The sequence below is a fragment of the Oryzias latipes genome, chromosome 11 (genome assembly GCF_002234675.1).
Source record: "Oryzias latipes chromosome 11, ASM223467v1".
Lineage (NCBI taxonomy): Eukaryota > Metazoa > Chordata > Actinopteri > Beloniformes > Adrianichthyidae > Oryzias > Oryzias latipes.
The window spans coordinates 25,086,953-25,109,327 of record NC_019869.2 but is presented as its reverse complement, the minus strand read 5'-3'; the positions used below and the strand labels follow the sequence as shown (position 1 = coordinate 25,109,327).

The 22,375-nt window shown below is 44.0% G+C and overlaps 1 protein-coding gene across 1 annotated transcript in view; it reads right to left on the bottom strand.

Moving 5' to 3' along the window:
* Nucleotides 1–22,375, bottom strand: part of ctdp1 (CTD phosphatase subunit 1) — a 57,288-nt gene that overhangs the window by 16,891 nt on the left and 18,022 nt on the right. Inside the window, exon 12 of the mRNA XM_023960216.1 lies at nt 14,242–14,447. Coding sequence (XP_023815984.1) covers nt 14,242–14,447 — 206 coding nt within the window. The remainder of the gene's footprint in view (nt 1–14,241; nt 14,448–22,375) is intronic.

The window sequence follows — 22,375 nt, the reverse complement described above, 5'->3', positions numbered from 1 at the left end:
ATGGAGGACATGATGAAGAACATGATGGAGGACATGATGAAGAACATGATGGAGAACATGATGGAGGACATGATGAAGAACATGATGGAGGACATGATGGAGGACATTATGGAGAACATGATGGAGAACATGATGGAGGACATGATGGAGGACACGATGGAGAACATGATAGAGGACATGATGAAGAACATGATGGAGAACATGATGGAAGACATGACGGAGGACATGATGAAGAACATGATGGAGGACATGATGAAGAACATGATGGAGGACATGACGGAGAACATGATGGAGGACATGATGGAGGACATGATGGAGAACATGATGGAGGACATGATGAAGAACATGATGGAGGACATGATGGAGGACATTATGGAGGACATGATGAAGAACATGATGGAAGACATGATGGAGGACATGATGGAGGATATGATGGAGAACATGATGGAGGACATGATGAAGAACATGATGGAGGACATGATGGAGGACATGATGAAGAACATGATGGAGGACATGATGGAGGACATGATGAAGAACATGATGGAGGACATGATGGAGGACATGATGGAGGACATGATGGAGGACATGATGAAGAACATGATGGAGAACATGATGGAGGACATGATGGAGGACATGATGAAGAACATGATGAAGAACATGATGGAGAACATGATGGAGGACATGATGGAGGACATGATGGAGGTCATGATGAAGAACATGATGGAGGACATGATGAAGAACATGATGGAAGACATGATGGAGGACATGATGAAGAACATGATGGAGGACATGATGGAGAACATGATGGAGGACATGATGGAGGACATGATGGAGACATGATGAAGAACATGATGGAGAACATGATGGAGGACATCATGGAGGACATGATGGAGGACATGATGAAGAACATGATTAAGAACATGATGGAAGACATGACGGAGGACATGATGAAGAACATGATGGAGAACATGATGGAGGACATGATGAAGAACATGATGGAGGACATGATGGAGGACATGATGGAGGACATGATGAAGAACATGATGGAGGACATGATGAAGAACATGATGGAAGACATGATGGAGGACATGATGGAGAACATGATGAAGAACATGATGGAGAACATGATGGAGGACATGTTGAAGGACGAGATGGAGAACATGATGGAGGACATGATGAAGAACATGATGGAGGACATGATGGAGGACATGATGGAGGACATGATGGAGGACATGATGGAGGACATGATGAAGAACATGATGGAGAACATGATGGAGAACATGATGGAGGACATGATGAAGAACATGATGGAGGACATGATGGAGGACATGATGAAGAACATGATGGAAGACATGATGGAGAACATGATGGAGGACATGACGGAGGACATGATGAAAAACATGATGGAGGACATGATGGAGGACATGATGAAGAACACGATGGAGAACACGATGGAGGACATGATGGAGGACATGATGGAGGACATGATGGAGAACATGATGGAGAACATGATGGAGGACATGATGGAGGACATGATGGAGGACATGATGAAGAACATGATGGAGGACATGATGGAGGACATGATGAAGAACATGATGGAGAACATGATGGAGGACATGTTGAAGGACGAGATGGAGAACATGATGGAGGACATGATGAAGAACATGATGGAGGACATGATGGAGAACATGATGGAGGACATGATGGAGGACATGATGGAGGACATGATGGAGAACATGATGGAGGACATGATGGAGGACATGATGGAGGACATGATGGAGGATATGATGAAGAACATGATGGAGAACATGATGGAGAACATGATGGAGGACATGATGAAGAACATGATGGAGGACATGATGGAGGACATGATGAAGAACATGATGGAGGACATGATGAAGAACATGATGGAGGACATGATGGAGGACATGATGGAGGACATGATGAAGAACATGATGGAGGACATGATGGAGGACATGATGAAGAACATGATGGAGAACATGATGGAGGACATGTTGAAGGACGAGATGGAGAACATGATGGAGGACATGATGAAGAACATGATGGAGGACATGATGGAGGACATGATGGAGGACATGATGGAGGACATGATGGAGGACATGATGAAGAACATGATGGAGAACATGATGGAGGACATGATGAAGAACATGATGGAGGACATGATGGAGGACATGATGAAGAACATGATGGAAGACATGATGGAGAACATGATGGAGGACATGACGGAGGACATGATGAAAAACATGATGGAGGACATGATGGAGGACATGATGAAGAACACGATGGAGAACACGATGGAGGACATGATGGAGGACATGATGGAGGACATGATGGAGAACATGATGGAGAACATGATGGAGGACATGATGGAGGACATGATGGAGGACATGATGAAGAACATGATGGAGGACATGATGGAGGACATGATGAAGAACATGATGGAGAACATGATGGAGGACATGTTGAAGGACGAGATGGAGAACATGATGGAGGACATGATGAAGAACATGATGGAGGACATGATGGAGGACATGATGGAGGACATGATGGAGAACATGATGGAGGACATGATGGAGGACATGATGGAGGACATGATGGAGAACATGATGGAGGACATGATGGAGGACATGATGGAGGACATGATGGAGGATATGATGAAGAACATGATGGAGAACATGATGGAGAACATGATGGAGGACATGATGAAGAACATGATGGAGGACATGATGGAGGACATGATGAAGAACATGATGGAGGACATGATGGAGAACATGATGGAGGACATGATGAAAAACATGATGGAGGACATGATGGAGGACATGATGAAGAACACGATGGAGAACATGATGGAGGACATGATGGAGGACATGATGGAGAAGATGAGCGAACCATCACTCAAATGCTCTGGCTTCATTATCACTGAACTGTCGCTATGTCTGTATCTGAGCGCCGATGATGGCAACAAGTCAGAGCAGGTCTTACTCAACAGTAGGGAAAAACAGACAAAGGTGAAGCTACAGATGGTCCAGGATGCTTTGGTTCTTCATTCAGCTTCAGACTACAGCTATGTCTGGTTCTGATAAGCTCACCAGTTTAAAAATCAACACACCAGATTCTTTTAAGATCTAAATCATTTTAATTCAAATATGCAGGGTGTACTGATGTACAGGTTTAGGTGCTCTGGAATGATATAATGCAGCTTAATCCATGGTGAAGGCTAAAGACCTGATTTAAAAGTTGTGTTTGCACCTTATCCTCAGTGAATCATCCACAGAAGCACCAGAATCCCTTACGCACTATTTTTCTGTGCACTCATTTCTCTGTTTTGGGTATTTCTGGGACCCAGGCCCATCATGAGGTCATGCCAGCACTGCATCATGGGCTTTGAAAGACGAGTGTGAGCCTCAACCAGACAAACACACTTTGAATCAGCGTCCTCGTGCGTCGCCGTTGCTGTGACCGCGCTGTAAGAACATGCTCGTTCGGGCCGACAAGTTTCACACTTTCATCTTCACACGGAAATAAATGCACTCCAGAGAAATGAGGTGCAGGAAACAGGGGAGCGTGAACACGCATCGCCTGAAGGAACAGGAAATTAGAAGAGAGGCGACAGCGAGAGGCAGACGAGAGAAAGATTGTCACTCCGGCAAACATTAGAAGAGGAAGAGGAAACAAATTTGAGGGTGGACGGAGAAAGCGCTGCATAAAAACCAGAGGAAAAGTTTCAGATATGTCTGATGTCAATCACAGAACTCAACGTCAGCATCAACTGATGCCAGTTTACACAAGACTAACAATTGTTACGACAAAGAAAAGCTACACATGTTGAGAGATTTCCATGCACTCAAATGAAAGGGGTGCACTGCAAAAACTGGACCTTCAGAAGGTAAAAATAACCTTATTTCAAGAAAAGTTGTCTTATTTCCTATCTTGCAAGAAAAATAATCTCATGAATAAAGTTTTTAAGCAGCAAAATTATCCCGGTTTGAAGAACGTGTCTTTTTTCTTAAAATAAGAATCCACTGTAAGACCATTTTTCTTACCCCGTTGGCAGATTTATTTTGCTTATCTAAAGGAAATCTGCTAATGGGGTAAGAAGTTTTGACCTAGAGCCTGTCTTTGCAGTGTGACATGTCGCCAAGTGTGACGTAATGCCCATTTTACAGCACTATGATGAGCAGGTTTGAAGGTAAGGGATCCGTCTTTCTGCTGACGTTTATTGGTGGTCGTGTTTTGATCCGTCCTGAAATCCTTTTTTGCTGAAAGAATGATGACAATGTCTGTTTTTGAATAAATGTGACAAATAAGATAACCTAAATGCATATTTCATCTCTTAACCCTTGTGCTATCTTGGGCTACGTTCACACTGCAGGGCTTAATGCTCAATTTGGATTTTTTGAAAAAATCTGAATTTTTTGCAAGACCGTTCACATTTCCAAGTAAATCCGAACTTTTGTGGTCTCCAGTATGACCGTGAGATGACCCAAAACTGACCCGCATGCGCAGAAGAGTACTCAACGGTGAACGACGTCACTCGTTTGTGGAGCCAACGTGAACAATGGATGTCAACAACAGTGTTGTCAACAGTAGAGCTCTTTTTGCAATATTAAATTTATTTTCACGAAGGAGCAGCACAATCACAATCTTCTCATTTTAAGACGGCATTGGAGTCTGGATCGTCTGTACCCACTGTAGTAGAATCAGGATGTGTATATGTTTGGGCTGCGCGTGCAGCGGTGGAGAATGGGGGGGGGGGGGGGGGGGGGGGGGCAGTGTGGGCGCGCATTCATGTTGTGTGTTACGGAGGAAGGAGAACGGTCATAAAAGAAGGTTTCCCTCAGAATAAATGCTATTGATTCTTTATTAACCCACTCTGGAGAATCCCGGAGAATCTAAGGGTCAGAACAGGGAGGAGGAGGAGGATCCGCCTTGGGTCCCCCGCGCTTCTGATCACGGCCGTAAAGGGGAAAAAGAAAAAAAAGTAATCGCGGGCAAGGTTCAACACCACGCTCGGCCATTTAGCTGGAAATATTTTCAAAAACCGCCCGGTTGCGATAAGAGCCCTGGAGTTTGGCCTGAATAGAGCCGTCACCCCAAATATGAATCCAATCGGTGACCTGGCTTCCTTTCCACTGACTGGTCTCATCAGCATCGTCTGCCGTGGTTGATGTTTATGTTCTCGCCTATTTCAACGCAAAATTATGACGTTTGTTGCGTATCGATGACGTATGGTCCGGAATCAAGCCGCCTGGCCGGTCAGACGGCGGTCGCAATTGAAAAGATCGGATACGTTTCGGAATCAGGACGGCATAACCAAGTGGCCTGGGTCGCAATTGAAAAGATCGTATCTGTGTCGTTCAGACTGTCATGTAAAGATCAGAATTGGGCCGCTTAGGGGCAAAAAAATCGGAATTGGGTCGTTTCAGCCTGCAGTGTGAACGTAGCCTTAGAAGACCCCACCCTTCCATTGACGTGTTCTCCCTACCATGACAAAGGTGGATAAAGGTGGAAAGATTTTATGTAATCCATGGACACCAGTGAAGATCACAAATCATTGAAGAAAAAAGGTTCAGAGCTCTGTCTAGTGCAGGGGTCTGCAACCCAAAATGTTGAAAGAGCCATTATGGACCAAAAAAATAAAAAAAAATATGTCTGGAGCCGCAAAGTATTAAAAGCCCTATTTACGCTCTTTAATGAAGGCAACGCATGAAACATGTATCTATATTAGCTATATTAGCCTACTATCAAAATGACTAAGTTGTTACAAATACATTATGAGCATTAACGATTAAATGTTTATTCGCCCTGCAGTGCATTCTGCGGAGAACGACGGGTCACGTGACTGCTCTGTTGTGCAAGTTTGACTTCATTACAATATCACTGAATTATGTTTCATTGCTTTGATTAAATTATAGAAATGTAATAAAGAAATCCGATTTTTGATGTCATTTTTTTTTTGAGGATTCGAACAAAAAACAACAAAATGGAACGTGCCTGCCATGCCCCTCTCTGGGAACTAAACAGAGTGCAATAAAATGCAGCCTGCGTTTATAAAAAAGAAAACAGCAGCCTTTTGAAAAGGTAAAGTATATAAAATCAAATTAATACAGTTAAGTTTGAATTCTGTGCAAATGCCAAGCAAGTCAGTGCAATGGTAAAACAGCAGCGTCCTCTTGTTTGGCTGTACATCTCTGGCAAAGACAGTCAGCTTGCGCTGGAATGACAGAACAGCTTCAAGCATTTGCGGCGCCTGTAGACTTTCCTTCAGCTCATTTGGGTGGCTTGTCACAGTCATATCCACCAAAAAGTGCAGCTATTCGAGCCACTCAGTATCTTCCAGTTGTGGGTAGTTCAGGTCTTTGCTTTTCAGGAATGTTTTCACGTGTTCGAAACACACCGGAGCTGACCCCTCTTGATGAGAGACTGGAGGCAATAATTGGGGAATCCCTTTTAAGTGGAGTAGTGACTGAGGCGGAGGGGGACACGACGCGCCAGATGCACCGGGTGACACACCCCCAAAAGCCCGCAGAGGTCCAACAGGACGGCTCGAGGAAGTCGGAACCGGCTCATAAGCCACTCGTCCTCGTTTGCCAGCACGTCTTCTTGCTGTCTAAAGATGCGTTCACTCCAAATTCTTTCATTTGACACATTTTCTAAGAGCGCAAGATCAGCCATTGTGCGTCATTACGCATTGTGATGGGGCATTTTATTTCCATCCATTTAATCACATCTGACAAGCTACAGATGTCGGTAATAATCCACGTGGAAATTTGAAATTGATCAGCGCAAATGTAATTTCTTGTTGCTTTCTGAATGGTTGAGACATACGCCATACATTGTTTTATCAAAAATAAACCAAACTAAAGGCATATGCATGAATACCATAATTCCATAGCTTATGACGAAATGTTTTACTATGAAAACAACTTTCCCTAGTGGACAATTACTGCATCTCTCTCTATCTATCCATCTGTCTGTCTGCACCTATATCTGCTCCGCCAGACGGACACATTGACGAGAATATCAGTTTTGTACATTATTTTGTTCTGTTAACTATATTATTTATGAGGATGAATTGCACAACATGCCAATATTGCAGAACATATTTCACTTTTCTTTCTGCAAAGAAGTGTTCATTTGAATTTCTGTTGTAATTTTGTGTTTGATTTTTTTTAGTTTGTTTCACTGCTGATCGATCAAACGGGTGTTCGTAGGCTGTTAATTGTAAGACTTGCTTTGTGAAGTCTTCATGTTATTTATGAGAGGCAGTATTGTCATTTTCACTTTCACGTGTTTCTTCCATCTGCCGACGGTGTCGCCGTTTCTCATTTCACCCGTTTTTGTGCGTACGCCTGGGTCAGAGCTTGCGTGAAGGACCGCCCATTTTCCCGTCAAGTTTGCTTTTTATAAATCTCAACTATTGCGTAGAGAGTGGCGTACGCCTTCTTTTGTGTGTACGCAACGTTTATAAATGAGGCCCCAGGTGTGTCTTGTAGCTCCCTTGAGGCTCATGCGGCCACGTCATGAAAATGGAATGTACCATTGCTGCTCGTGTGGTAAGAGCATCGTGAAGTCCTCATGAGGCTAATGTAAGTTACACGCACTTATGACATAAGATTGATGCTGTCGTACTGTGTCCTAGGCCATATTTTAGTCATCAGTAAGGAGACAATACTGGTCCCTTACCGACTGCGCACAAATGCTGCACACACAGGGTGTGCACGTGACACGCAAGTACCCACACAATCTACACTCTGATTGTCTAATTTCCCCATTTCTGACAGTCAGGCTACACGCAGGGAGGGTGCACTTATCGAGTGAACGGCACTTACGTCAGGGGGAGCAGGTCTTGGGGGGGGAGGTTCACAAATGAAACATCCACATGGCGTGTCTTTGTCTCAACTTCTTCACTGTTAAGTGTTCACTGCTACAATTTCAAAACGTTGTGCAGGCCACCAAGTGCGATCTGTATACAATTGCCCATTTTTCGCCCAAAGACAGTCCGAATCCACCCGTAAAGGCGGTTGGGACTAGAGGCCTCATTCCACAGCCTGACAGCGGTTGGGACAAAAGAACTCCTAAAATGCTCTGTGCTACATCTAAAGGCCCACTCCTTCTACTTTTATGAGCAGCAACTGTCCCACGTAGAGGATGTTCTCCGTTGGAAACGATGGCCTCCATCTTTTGTCTCATAAACACCAACAACAGACTCCACTCTAACTCCAAGAACTGACCCATCCCTCTAGCCCTTGTGCTATCCTAGACACTTTAACATTGGGAGTTGGGTCATCTAGACCCACTAGACAGTGCTCTGAACCTTTTTTCTTCAATGATTTGTGATCTTCACTGGTGTCCATGGATTACATGAAATCTTTCCACCTTTATCCACCTTTGTCATGGTAGGGAGAACACGTCAATGTGAGTGTGGGGGTCATCTAAGATAGCACCAGAGCTAGAAGAAGCTGAATGGAATTATGTCTTCATCCCTTTCTTCATTCGAACATTACCGTTTACTGTCGCATTTATTATTTAGTTATGTTTAAATATTCCTATATCTACCTCATAGTACTTTCTTTTTATTATCTATCCTCTCCTGTCTTACTCCTTTAAACCTTTTTCATATCTTTCTAGTTTGAAAGAGAGCACAAGACACCAAAGTCAAATTCCTTGTACATGCACTGTACTCGGCCAATAAAGCTAATTCTGATTCTGAAGCTCAACCGGAACGCATGACATTAATGTGAGGACGCAGGCCGAGCTCTGAACCTGACGGATGAACAAAGAGCAGCAGCTGATGTGAAGGTGACATTTGCGCGTTGATGAGTTTTGGACTGGATGAGCTGTAAACATCCATCAGCCTCCAGCTTCACTCACAGCTGATCAAATCTGCATACATTAGCATGACAGGATGAAAACTGGCTTTGGAAGATTGGATTAGCCGGATGCCGTTTAGCTGTGAGGAGAGCGCTGCCGCATTTGAACAGCCTGAACTGAAATGAGCAGCCAGCACAGGTAACTTTTCACCTCTTCAACTTTAAACGCAGACATGCGGAGGCCTGGAGCACCTGCCCTCAGCGCAGGTACTCACTGTGTTTGTGTAACTACAGCAGCAGATGGAAGAAAACCCCTCAACCTGAGCCTCTAGACCTCCAGAGAGCAGAAACATGCTGCTGATCCAATTTGATCCGTGTCAGAGGTCAACCCCTCCTGGAGGGGGGATCCAGTTCTATTCAGATAGAAATTCTCTAAAGGACTCTGCATGCCAATGAACGGAAACAATCCGTTTTTTTAAATCACACGTTAGAGATTAAGACAGATCTAATCCCACATTTGCATTACAGTCACATTAAAGTGAGAAGCAGAGTCTGTGTGAACAGAGGGATGACGAGCATCTTAATCTTCATCATCGCTCTGATTAAACAGGATGATGAAAACGTTGCTGCTGCTACTCTCTGCGGTGCCGCATCGTGCAGATCATGGAACATGCATGAAGGAGGAAACAAAGACCAACATCCACGCAGCATCGCTGCAGCCGTGAAGAACGCCTTTGAATATCTGCTCTCAAATGAAGATAAAGAGGCTAAACTTCCCAGCAGACGGTGGAAAAGATACTTCACTGACGCTGTCACCAGTAAAGAGGAAAGTGCACTGCTGCTGCTAACAAGGAGGCATCAAAATTAGACCCAAAGAGTCCGAGTTCCAGAGCAGTCTCTTAAAAAGTCAATAGATATCAACTGTGATGAATGTAATGAGTCTGCAGTAAAGATATTTCTGCTGCTTTGTGCTTTAAATGAGGTTCTTTTGCTGCAGAAAAATAACAGTTAAGAACAGAGATTTCAGAACAAAAACACACCTTTTCCTTTCTTACCTGCTGCACCGGGGTTTGTTTGCTCAGAGCTTTTACCAGGAAAGATGCACCAAAGGGTTCATTTAAAAGCACTCACAGACCTGTGGTCTGAAGGATTTCTAGGGATTCTTTCTCATTTAATCTCATTACTGTATGATATAAAAGCAGAATTAGACAAGATCCTGCCAAATCTCCATCCCTGCATGGCTGCTGGATGAAAAAGAAAGAATCTGATTCATCAGAAGAAGTTCAGAGCTGATCTGAGAAAAGCTCGGCTGTTTGTTCTGCAGATCCTTTCAACCCCGAGATGAAGACTTTCTGCTCACAGCACGTTAGAACGGACTGCTGCACGGAAAAAAAGATTTTTCTTAGGCGTGTGCGGCTCTGCAGCAGCGCCCGGACGCCACACTTTCCAGCCATCTCTGAAGCACATGCACTGAGTTCTTCAGATGTGCAGGGGCTTTTGCAGCCGTGTGGCCGCCGCAGCAGAAGCGTCTGGACTTATCTGCAAACACGAATGTCGCCCAATACATGGAAAACAGATGTGTGCGCAAATCATCTGAATAAAGCTCCTAGGATGCAATTAAACATCCTGGACGCCACAGACATGGTTGGTTAATGAATGAGCATCGCAGGACAACCAGGGTTACTCTGATACTAATGTTATCATACATGTGAGTTTGAGAAAAATGGGACAATATCGGAGGCTGAATCCCAGCTGAAATACCCATAATCCTCCAGAATGAGCCATCATCAAGCACACGTAGAGAGAGTTCCTCTGTCCGTCTATAGAAGCTGGGGATGTTTTCAGCTGGTTTCCTTTATAACTGGAGTAAACACCTGGAAGGGGGCGAGTTCACATTTTATCAAGAAACTATGAGACAGGCTAAAAGACAGAGGTCACTGTTGGAACTACTATGCATTTATCCTGCAGTTTCTTTGAACATCAGATGACTGAGATAAGGTGACGTGTGGAGGAATCAGCGGCTGTCCACATTTGCTGAGTCTACATCATTCTGGCACAGTTGGAAAAGACAGAAGCACAAATTTCAGGCTTTAGCTAATTTCCAGCTTTGGCTTGTAGCTTTGTCATCTGGAGGCAGATTTTCTGGAGAACATTGCTGTTTTTACCTCTACTTCTGGACTTCTAGAAGATCTCAGTGGAGAAGGTGACTTTTTTGTTTTAGTAGAGTCTGCCTCAGCGTTTGTTAGAAGTGTTTGTTGCCACATGAGCTTTGACTTCTTACAAGCGACTTGAAAAATGATTTGCGCCCACCAGGGCTGAAAGGGCGTCAACCTCAGACCTGGAGGTTAAGGTTCCAACACGGTGCATGAAGGTTTCTGAAGCCCAGGAGCGTGTGGCTCTTTGTTTTTCTAAACCAGCATACTGGTCAGTTGTGATCATGCAACGCTTATCTTAATCATCACTTTTGCTACATTGGCTGTTTGTTTCTTCTCTTCCAATCTACATTTCTTCTTGCTTTGAGGCGCATTTCTGTGCAGATCTGTTTGGAGGAGGAGAGGAAAGCAGACATTCTCAGGATAAAGATGTGTGGCTGGCAGCAGATGGAAGCATCATTTCAGCGCTGCAGAGGTGCCCTTTTGTGAGTGGTTGGATGGATTATGGCAGAAAGCTTGAAAGGAACAGCAATAACAGGTGCTTTGTGTTTACTCCAGGGAGAAACAAGAGACACGGGCAGGAGCAAGTCCTGAATGATGCTGAGAACAAAACCCAGGCATTCACATTTCCACAGTTTCTTAGCAACAGATGTCAGCCTGTTTGCGCCAAATAAAAGGACGCAGCAGAGCGAGGGACACGGGCTGACTCAACGGCAGCTTGTGGTGGACAAAAGGGTCCCACAGAGACCAGGAGGTCCCACAGAGAACAGGAGGTCCCACAGAGACCAGGAGGTCCCACACGGACCGGGAAGTCCCACAGAGACCGGGAGGTCCCACAGAGACCGGAAGGTCCCACAGTGACCAAAAGGTCCCACAGAGACCGGAAGGTCCCACAGTGACCAAAAGGTCCCACAGAGACCGGAAGGACCCACAGTGACCAAAAGGTCCCACAGAGACCGGAAGGACCCACAGTGACCGGGAGGTCCCACAGTGACCAGGGGGTCCCACACGCACCGGGAGGTCCCACACGGACCGGGAGATCCCACACGCACCGGGAGGTCCCACACGGACCGGGAGATTCCACACAGACTGGGAGGTCCCACAGTGACGGGAAGGTCCCACAGTGACCGGGAGGTCCCACAGAGACCAGGAGGTCCCACAGTGACCTGGTTTCAGCCCACTCTGAAGAAAATGGTGTTCTTAACATTCTCTTTTAGCATTTTCTTATTATGGAGGACATATATAAAGAAAAATAAGCTTAACATTGCATTTCTGAGTATTTCTTCATCCAAATCGTGACAAATCAGGCGCTGACTAAAAAATGCTGTTTGAAAAAGACCATAATTGTGACGAAGAAAATAATCTGGGGGGTTGGGCGGTCACAGTCTTCCTGCTTCACTCCATTCTGATCATCCACTTATCCATGGATGGATAGATCTGATATTGATCACCATTTTTGTTGCACCGCTCAAGTTAGGTTGGGGGTGTGAGGGTTTGGCCCCACTCCGATCATCTTTTGATCTATTCTCAAAGTGTTCCTAGTGGTCTTTTAATCAGGATTGCGATGATTTTAGCCAAAATGAAAAACCTGCGTTGTGTTCTAGGACATAGTTTCTGCAGAGCGGCAGCAGTAAGGGTTGATCGCTCATGTCATAATTAAAATTGTGGACGTGTAAATGAAGGTCTCTGGTTCTACAGAATTCTGCAAATGTCATTCCTGATCTCCAGATGTAGCAGTCACTGAGCGGCCATGTCTATCTTTCACACTTTTTAATGCATCTTATGCTTTTAAAGTGGTGACTAAAGTTGAGTCTGCTGAGCAGGGTTGGTGGGGGTGAGTGCAGGCTTATTATGCTGTTGTTTGCACCTTTCTATAGACCCAAACACCCACCTGCCAGTTTGTGCCCACATCTCTTTCAGAATCAAATGCACGCCTCCCCCCTGCTGTCAGTCTATGTAATCATGTGCTGCTGCTGTGCAGCCCTGCAGGCTGGGGGCGGAGCCCTCCATAACAGGGGAGCCACTCAGTGGACAGAGTATTTTGGGCTTGACTTATTAGCAGCAGCCAAAGGTGGCAGGCCGGGTGACAGGTGGACTGACGTGTCTGAGCGAGCGTGGACACCGAGCCAAAGTAGACAGGTTTAAAGAACGCAGATGTTTGTGTGAGTCTTCATGAAACAAAAAACACACAATTACTACAGGAAACTGCGGCGAGAAGGGACGATAGAGCGGGGAAGATCTTCAAGAGAACAGACACAGCAGGAAACTGGAGCATGAGAAGTTTCTGTCCACGTGGGGGGGGGGGGGGGGGGGGGGTGTTCAATAAATGTAGAACAAACATCTCTTCTCTGGTGAGCAAATGCTTAAAGAATAAAAAATAATAGCCTGCTTTGTGTTCAAACTCAAGGTGACCCCCCCCCCCCCCCCCCCCCCCCAGCAGAGTTGTGTTGCAGCTGCCCTCAAGGTACTAAATACTACATTTTTAGTAGTTAGGGGTGGGAGGGCACTTATGACGTACAGGTGATGCTGTTGTACGGCGCCCTGACGCCACACAATAGTCAGTATTATGTCGGTATTAAGGTCTCAATTTCTTTAAGTTGCATGTTGTGTAAGTGTTCACTATGGCCCGTCCGTCACCTGACCTGTGCTTGTAGAAAAAATGAACATTTCTCCTTCAGGGTTGACAGAGTAATCTATGACTTTGATATTTTGTGAGGGCCACCTGCACGCTCCGTACAGGTTTGCCCACTTTTCACCCGCAGACAGCCCATAACCACCAATGAGTTCAGCTGTGAGCAAACCAGCCACAGATCTGATCAAAGACACAAAAATCCCACCAGTAATGCTATAGTTAGGATCACAGATTAAATGACAGATTACTGGCGCTGGTGTAATCCATCTTATGCCCTCTGAAACATGTGCTTGGATAAAAATAAAAAATAAAAAGTAGCAAAGAATGAGGAGTCCAGACAGCCTGGCCAGCCCTCAGCAACAGGAGACGGTCATAATTATGTTCTGAAATCGTCAAACGCCTGCTGTTTGGAATCAGTCTCCATGGCAACGGACCACACTGTCTAGCTCGGCTGCGTGTTCTGATTAAAGGGGATGGAGCAGTAAGACGTGGAAAAATGCACAGAGGCCTGAGAGTCCTTCTCACCTGGAGGACTTTATGTAACTCTGACGCCAACAGAGAAAGACACTCACACACCATTTCTCTGCAGGGAAAGTGGGGGGTGACGGAAACTGCGTCTCACCTGGAGACATTACGGGATGGACCGTCACTGCTGGATGCTGTGAGGGGCTTCTCCTCCGCACTCTGTGGACTGACCCCCCATCCAAGCCGGTGTCCAGCTGGGGGCGGTCTGCGCTCCTCCTCAGCCTTCGTCTCCTCGCTCCTCGGCCTCTCCCTCCCGCGGCCCTCGCTCTCGTTGTCGCTCTCCTCACCTAAGATGTCGTCCACCTGCATTTGGTTTGGTTTAAAAAAAGCTGCAGTGAGTTTTCTCATGCCTTCAACACACATGCATCATGACACAACTTCAGAACCATCGCATCAATAACACACACACACGTACGCACGCACAGGAGTGAAAACAGGCTTTTCTTCCAACTACGCCTGTATGAAAACTATAAACGGCATCTCCACAGAGTCCTGTGCTGTAACGGACACACCTGTGATTCAGGTTTCTGTGTGTGAATGCAGACCCCCATCCAGCATCCTGCTAGAAACCAAGATTTTTTTGAAAGTCAGACTTGCTTTTACCAGATTCCCAAAAAATGTCCATGTTTCCCTAAAAACAGACGATTTATAAAAAAAAAAAAACTCCTGAAAAAAGGGATTCATTGTTCTGTTTGGGTCATGACTATTAAAAAGTTTATGATTTGAGATCAGAATCTCCATCTGTTTTAGGAGCACTTTAGTGAGCATTGTAACTCCTCAGGATGTGAAAGCCTCCTCATGATTGTGGTCTAAAATGTCAATAGAACTGATATCAAACCAAAAATCAGTCAGCTAGATCTGAAAAGTCTGCATCTTAAACCCAAACACAATTTTAATAATTTAGATGATTGCAAAAACGTTTCTCTGGCTTTTTCTGCCCCTTTAACTTCATGTGGATGACTTCACAGAAAACAAAAAAACAAAAGTCAATCTGCTTAGGAGGAAAAACACAGACACAGCCTGGGATCTGTGCTTTTTCTCAGAAGGTAATAATTCATGCAGCCCATCATTATCGATCATTTGCTGAAAATTGGTCCATTGGCAGCCTGAGATCGATGGAGGCGAGCGCAGCCGCGGCAGCGTGTGCCGCCTGTGGTCATCGGATCATTAGAAGAGCCGGGATGAAAGACGGCAGAGTATTACTGGCCTGAAGCGCGCTCATTACAGACATGAAAACACACAATTTGTCCACATGAGCAGGAGATGAAAAGAAGGTCCATCAGGACATTAGAGACCAACAACCGCTCGACTTCAGCAGCTTTTTGTCTTCCTCTTTGCTTAATATTATCTCACATGAATACTCGCTCCTTAGGCCTTTTTTAAAATCCTTCACTGCAAAAGCCAATGACAGTCAATCCTTCTGAACCCAAGCCAGCAATTAGCAGGAGCTGCAGTGGAGGGAGGAGCGGGGGCTGAGGCCCGGGGTGGGGGGTTCAGCTGAGAGCGGCATGAAAAAAATGAGAAACCATCGAACGGAGCTTTGATTTCAGCTCTGTTCTAACGTCTCACTCTGCAGCACATGTTCCTGCAGAACGTCCGGTTCTGTAGCGGATCTCTGAACCAACGCTTCTCCGTACTCCTGATCAGATTTATACTCAAGCAAAAAAACATCCAGCTGTGTTTTCCTAAACATTCCTCCTGTTTTTCAAACCTTTCATGCAGGAGCCCTGGTCTCCTTACCATCGCAGATCAACAGGGGTTTATTTATTCAAGACTGAAGCTCCTGCTGAGTGAAGCTCACCAGGATCCTTCATAGACCTTTCTCTTTGCGTTTTATCAGATTTGGTTCTGCTGCTCACTGTGCATTAAACATCGTGGTTGAGTTTTGAACCAATCACATTTTAGCTACCGTATGTGGATAGGTTCTATGAAATCTCCCAGATTCCTTCAGAATCCACAAACGAGGCTGTTGTGTGTTCAGCAGTTTCATCAGCCAATCAGATCTCAGTCTGTGACAGCATGAAGTCTTTGTGTCTTCATGTCCGAACAGGATTCCTCAGAGAAAAAAATGAAGTTTTTTTGGTTCAAAGAAATGATGGTGAGTTCAAACCTTTGACTTTTCTTTTTAAAACTATAACTACCTCACTTACTGCAAGGCAAGCAGTACACCAGGTGCATCATGGGAGTTCATGTTTTCTATTGCTTAAAGCAACATTTTCTTATCTTCTGCTGCACAACAGAGTCTAGTTCTTAAAGTATGACCTGTATTAATATGTATAGATTAGAAAGGAAACTGAACGCTCTACCCATGTTGACATGTTTAGATTTGATGGTAAAGGAGAAGAAGGATGACGGCGTGCAAAAGTCACAGTGGCAGAAACATGATTATTTTATTTCTAGTAAATATTTCAAAAAGTTCTCTAATAGACATCGAAAAACATCCTAAGATTAGAAGTCTACAAGTAGATGAGTATGAGACCTCAATATGCACAACACTATTGGTAGACCTCTAATACAGTGATAAAATAGAGTCTACAATAGATTTACATCAGTCCTCTACTTGACATCTATTGCATATGTATATTAGTTAACCAATAGACATCTAAAATAGATGTATCTATTTTTTTTACTTGTTCTGTCAAATGCAAACATATCAGAGCTGAAGCCTACAATTGAATTTGAGGCTAAAGTTTATTTACATTCTTTGTTTGTATATTTTATTTTAGTTTTCCACAATGTGTCACAAGTAACAAATACATTTTTTGTTGAACCGGACGATAAATAAAGATAGCAGGAGAAAGAGGGGTGTTAGGGACGGGGGATGAGGGAACAAAAGAAAGGGGAGAAAAAGAAAAAAGGGGAGTTCAGAGGAAGTTGGAGGATGGTTAAAGAAGTAGTGCAACAAGATTTATCATTATTGCTGTCAGGTGTGGATGGTATCCAAAAGGGCGGGGCTTGACAAGAGACACACTCAAATATTACAAACATACCTCTTGGCTCCAGAGATCTTCACACACAAACATGTCAACACGTACACAATACACCTACAGTTACCACGCACAAGTGGTGTACCAAGTGGTTTTATCCCACTAATTAGCTAACTAATAGACATCATGTGTCCAGCGGGATAAAACCCAAATGGCTTGTTTACAACGCACAAGGCATGATGGGACCGCAACGTTTTAGCTGTGGGAAAGTCGTCTGCAAGAGAGCTACACCGCGGTATACAATAGACCTCTACCAATTGATGTCTATCACATGCATAAACATACATATGGTTGTGAGCTTAGAAATAACCATGATGACTTCATGCCTAGTGAGGAATCACAAGAAGATGAAGGTCTGAACCAAGAATTCAAAGAATCCACCAGAGTCCAAACCATTGCCTTTATCTGAGAAATGGACTGATTTAGATGATTTTTTCTTGATATTTTGGTATCTTAGTTATCAACTGAATAATCGGATGCCTCAACAACAGCAAACGGTCTCACAGATTTGTTGTAGTCCGCTTCCAGAAAGCTCTCTCCTGATTGGTAAGAGGGGTTTGCCATAGATGAGATGACTCAGATTGACTCTGACCGTAGTTATTTGAGTCCAAATCCAAAGACAACGAGGATCTGAACCCAAAATCTAGAAAGGGTGATGGTCTGCAGGGGTTGACATAGCCCAGAAATTTGCACTGGCCCACAGGGCCAGTAGTTTTTGAAACTTACTGGCCCTGCCTGAAAGTTACTGGCCCGACACCGCGCATAGCGGGACCCGCCGCTCCGCAGGTGCTTGCAACTTTAGGGGGGTCTGTGGGCATGCCCCCCCGGAAACTTTTAATATGGTGCAATTTGGTGCATTCTGGTGACACTTATTTATACACTTTTCAATGACTAAAAATAGAGCATATCAACTTAAATCTGCTCTAGTCTGTTTCAGATGTTTTGAAGAGAGCACTGCAGTGTAGTAGGTAACACTAGTTCAGAAGTTTTCATGCTGCTTCTAACGGCAAATATCGCAATAAATCATAAACCTTAAATGTGTTAAAACAATCTAATGGCAGCTTGAACCATTTAACGAATCAAATAAATCCCTTAATGCATTTGACCAATCGGATGGACGCCTTCACATTGTTGACCAATCAGATGGAGCCCTGTTATGTTAGATGTTTGTAACCTATGTCAACGTGGCTCATTTGGAGTATAATTTTTAAACTGGGAATGGTTATTTGGTTATTTTGCTGTTTGTTTATATACCGCAAATTATATCGTTATCGCAATTTTAATCTCTGATATCGCATATCGCGAGTTTTCCTCATATTGTGCAGGTCTAACTGAGATCATTCAGCTAACTAGAAATACTTACTGCTTACAGTGTTGTAAAGAAAAACTAAATTAAGTAGTTTAACATTCTACTGCATTTGAGTCTGAGATTCAGGTATTTGGAGTTGCCTTTGATTCTTTGACATTCAGCTTAAAGCTTAGTGGATACAGTTTCATCTTCAATGCATTCATTAAATATCTTGCTGTCCATACTACTAATTATACCCATTACTCCATCTAACATATTCCTATCTATTCCTGCCATGTCTTCCACATCTCTGACATGCTTCAGTCTCTCTTCAGTGACGGTGTCGGATTTATAATCAAATGTAATAATAACCCACTGGCTTGTGCCTTCGTTGTTGCTGTTTAACATTGTTTTGTATTGAATTGTTACATTCAATAAAGTTTGAAAAAAAAAGTAGTGAGCGCGTGCCGCGTGGTGCTCGGCAGTGAAAGCCGCGCGCGCAGGCGGGAGAGAAGGAGAAGTGATCAAAGGTTTCCCATAGAAACCCTTGAAGTCTGAACACAGGACTAGCAGAAAAACTAAATTATGAAGACGAGGTAAATCTACGCGTTTTCGCAAAATTTACTTTATTGAAAAAGGTGAAGAATATATAAACCGTTAAATATTTTAGTGGCCCGAGCGGACAAGTGAAAAGTAAAGTCTTGTGGTCCGCACTGCTCGAAAAACAGGACCGGGCCAGCGGACAAATGGCTATGTCGAGCCCTGGTCTGAATCCAGAATGCATCTGATGCAGTGAATTGCAGTGAGATTCTCAGCTGGTGAGGCTCTGATGCCATCAGTCAGATTTACAAAATGAATGATACAGTCACTTATTCACCATTTGTTTGGCAACAGTTAAAGTGTGTTGTTTAAAATTTCATTTTAACATTTTTCTTCTGTTTTCAGCATTGAAAAAAAAAATCATTGTTATTATTAACTTACTTTTACTAATAAAAGAAGTCTGTGTGCCACTCCTGTAGAAGCATCACATAGATAACCTCTTTGTTGAGGTCTTCCTTTTTTTTTCCCCATACGTTTTAAAAGTCTCTCCGTCTCAGGGCCTCAATTTTGGCAGATAAAGTCTAAATGAGTCACAAACTGGGACCAATGTTATCAAAAAGTTGTTGAGAGATAAAAAAATGAAGTAATAAAAAAAAAAAAAGTTTTTTTTATGATAGAAAGACCAAAACAGTAGGGCGCATGAGTCCGTATCAGTTCAGTCAGTGTGTGTAGCACAGGCTGGGCATGGGCACCTGGTGCCTCACCTGCCACTTTCTCCTGTTTTTGAACAGGAACTTAGTATAATTGCTTCTTTTTTTCCCTGAGAAACGTTGAAAACCCACACAGAAAAAAGTAATCATAAAATAAACATAATTTAATAAAAAACAATATTCATTAAGTTTAATGTGTGTTTTAAGCTATATTTTGAAAGATTGCACGTCACTGATCTGATAGTTTTTTTTGTCACACACCTGTGCTGTGGTTGTTCTACATCCACAGATACTGATGTCCTGTTTTCAGAGGGGCAGGACTCTGCCGTTTCACGTGCACGGTTAAGCCAATGCCGTGTCCGAAGTCTCTTCCTGCTCCCTGACTACATAAGGGATTACAGCCGATGAAGTCTGCATTATCACAAAGGATGCTTCCACGAAATGCACCAATTTCTGATAATGCAGACTTTATCTGCCACTAACCAGGTTATACCATGGTCACTTACAAAAGAAATAAATTACATAACATATTTGTTATGTGTTGCTGTGTGTTGTCACAGTAACATGACAACGTGCTGAGTTGGCAGCGACCTTGACTGCAAAGGAAAGTGATATCTATGCTGATGATCACGATGTGTTAAATAAAGCATCAGTTCGGAGAGAAAGTTCTCCTCTTACCGCTTGTTTTTGTCCAGATGATGAAGCTGAATTTTGTTTTAAAGAAGCAACGCAGTGATACAAAACATTTAAGCTAGGTGACCGGTACTTCTTTCTTAGGCGTGCTTTATTACTGTGGATTATCACTTTTTAACGCACACCCAGCAGCCCATGAGAATCAGGTATTCACCTGGACCGTGGAATCATAAAGATTTATATAGTGCAGGTAGAGGAGTACAAGTACTTGGGAGTAACCATCGACAACAGACTGAGCTGGAAGAGCAACAGCACTGCTGTGTGTAAGAAGGCCAGCAGCAGACTCCATTTCCTGAGGAGGCTGAGGTCCTTCAACGTGTGCAGCAAGATGCTTGAAATATTCTACCAGTCTGTTGTGGCCAGCACTCTGTTCTTCTCGGTGGTCTGCTGGGGGGGCAGCATATCGGCTAGGGACAGTAATAGACTGAACAAACTGATCCGAAGAGCGGGCTCTGTAATTGGTTGTAAAATGGACACATTTGAATCTGTGATGGAGAGGAGGACTTTAAATAAGCTTGTAGCCATCATGGATATTCCTGAGCATCCTCTCCATCCTGTACTGGATGGTCAGCGGAGCTCCTTCTCCAACAGGCTAAGGCAGCTTCGCTTCACACAAACCGCTTCAGGACATCTTTCATACCTCACTCCATTGGACTCTATAACTTGTCATCCATGTGCAATAGATAAAGTCATTTATGGTCCGTCTATTTTCTCTCTCCTGATGTGGCACGCAATACAACTGTTCTAATTCACTGATGTTTCTTTCCGATTGATTGTTCTGGTTCTCTGTCATCTATTGTGTGTAAGTTTGTATCTTGAGCCTAACGCCGACGCTGCAACAACTGAATTTCCCAAGCTGGGATCAATAAAGTATCTTTATCTTTATCTATCTATTGTACTATTACTAGTACAGGATTATTAGTGAAATTCTAATAATTATGTATTTTATCACTGTGTTCTGATCATGAAAACTTGAAAGATTTAGAAAAAATTAATCAAAATACATTTTTTTCATATGTAAAAGCATTCAGACTCATGTGGTCTTCATTTGTTCAGCTCAATCTAGTTAGCATTGATTCAAGCTGGTTTTTTGCAGAGACTTCTGGGAAATTTTAGGGCACTAAGATCTGGAGACCTCACAGACTACACAGAGCACAAGTCAGTAGGGAAAGAATTCTGACACAACTTCTAACTTGTTCTTCTGCTCCCAAATGGATCCAGTTCTTTTGCTGCAGCAGCAAAGGGAACACGTGGTACTCAAATCACTTCTGTTCATTTGTTCAGACCAGCTTCCATCGGCGTCGGGTCTCAGCAGACTCTGCACAAGAACAAAGGCGTCTTTGCAGCACACCAAAAATGACTGCTTTGATCTGCGTCACCAAAGGAGGAGCGAGGATCAGGGCTGCGACGGGAAATTAGATGTAAACACGGAGCTGAGAAATACACACTAAAGATAAGAGCAGACCCCCGTCTCTTTCAGTTTCAGAGCCTCTAAAACAATCTTTCACTGACTGAGAACCCCAGCAGAGAGCGTTCCATCTCTGTGGAGGAGAGCTGCAGAGCTCAGCCTGAACAAAGCATCAAAGTGTGAGAGCTGAACTCCCTAACAAGGTCTGCAAACAGGAAGACACAGGCTGTGATTTTTTTCCATCGCTGCCGCGCAGGGGCTCCGACGCTGCAGCGGAGGTTAGTCGAGGAGAGTTACATAAGTCTGATGAACAGAGGGGGGGGGGAAGGCTGCCTCAGCTTCTTAGATAAGTGGAGCGAGCTCCTGAATCTGCATTTTTCTGAGATTTTTCAGAAAGTCAGGCTGCGAAAAGATGATGCCCCCGAAGAGGAAAACCTCCCCCCATCCTCACCCGGTATGAACATCTGGAAAAGTAAAATAGCAAACAAGAATTAAAGTTATCGATGAGGGATTGAGGGCTGAGGTAAATACAATTACAGCGGCGCACATTAAAGACCGATGATGAGGGCAGACGGGAGCAGTGACTGATGACTGGCCGGGACCTC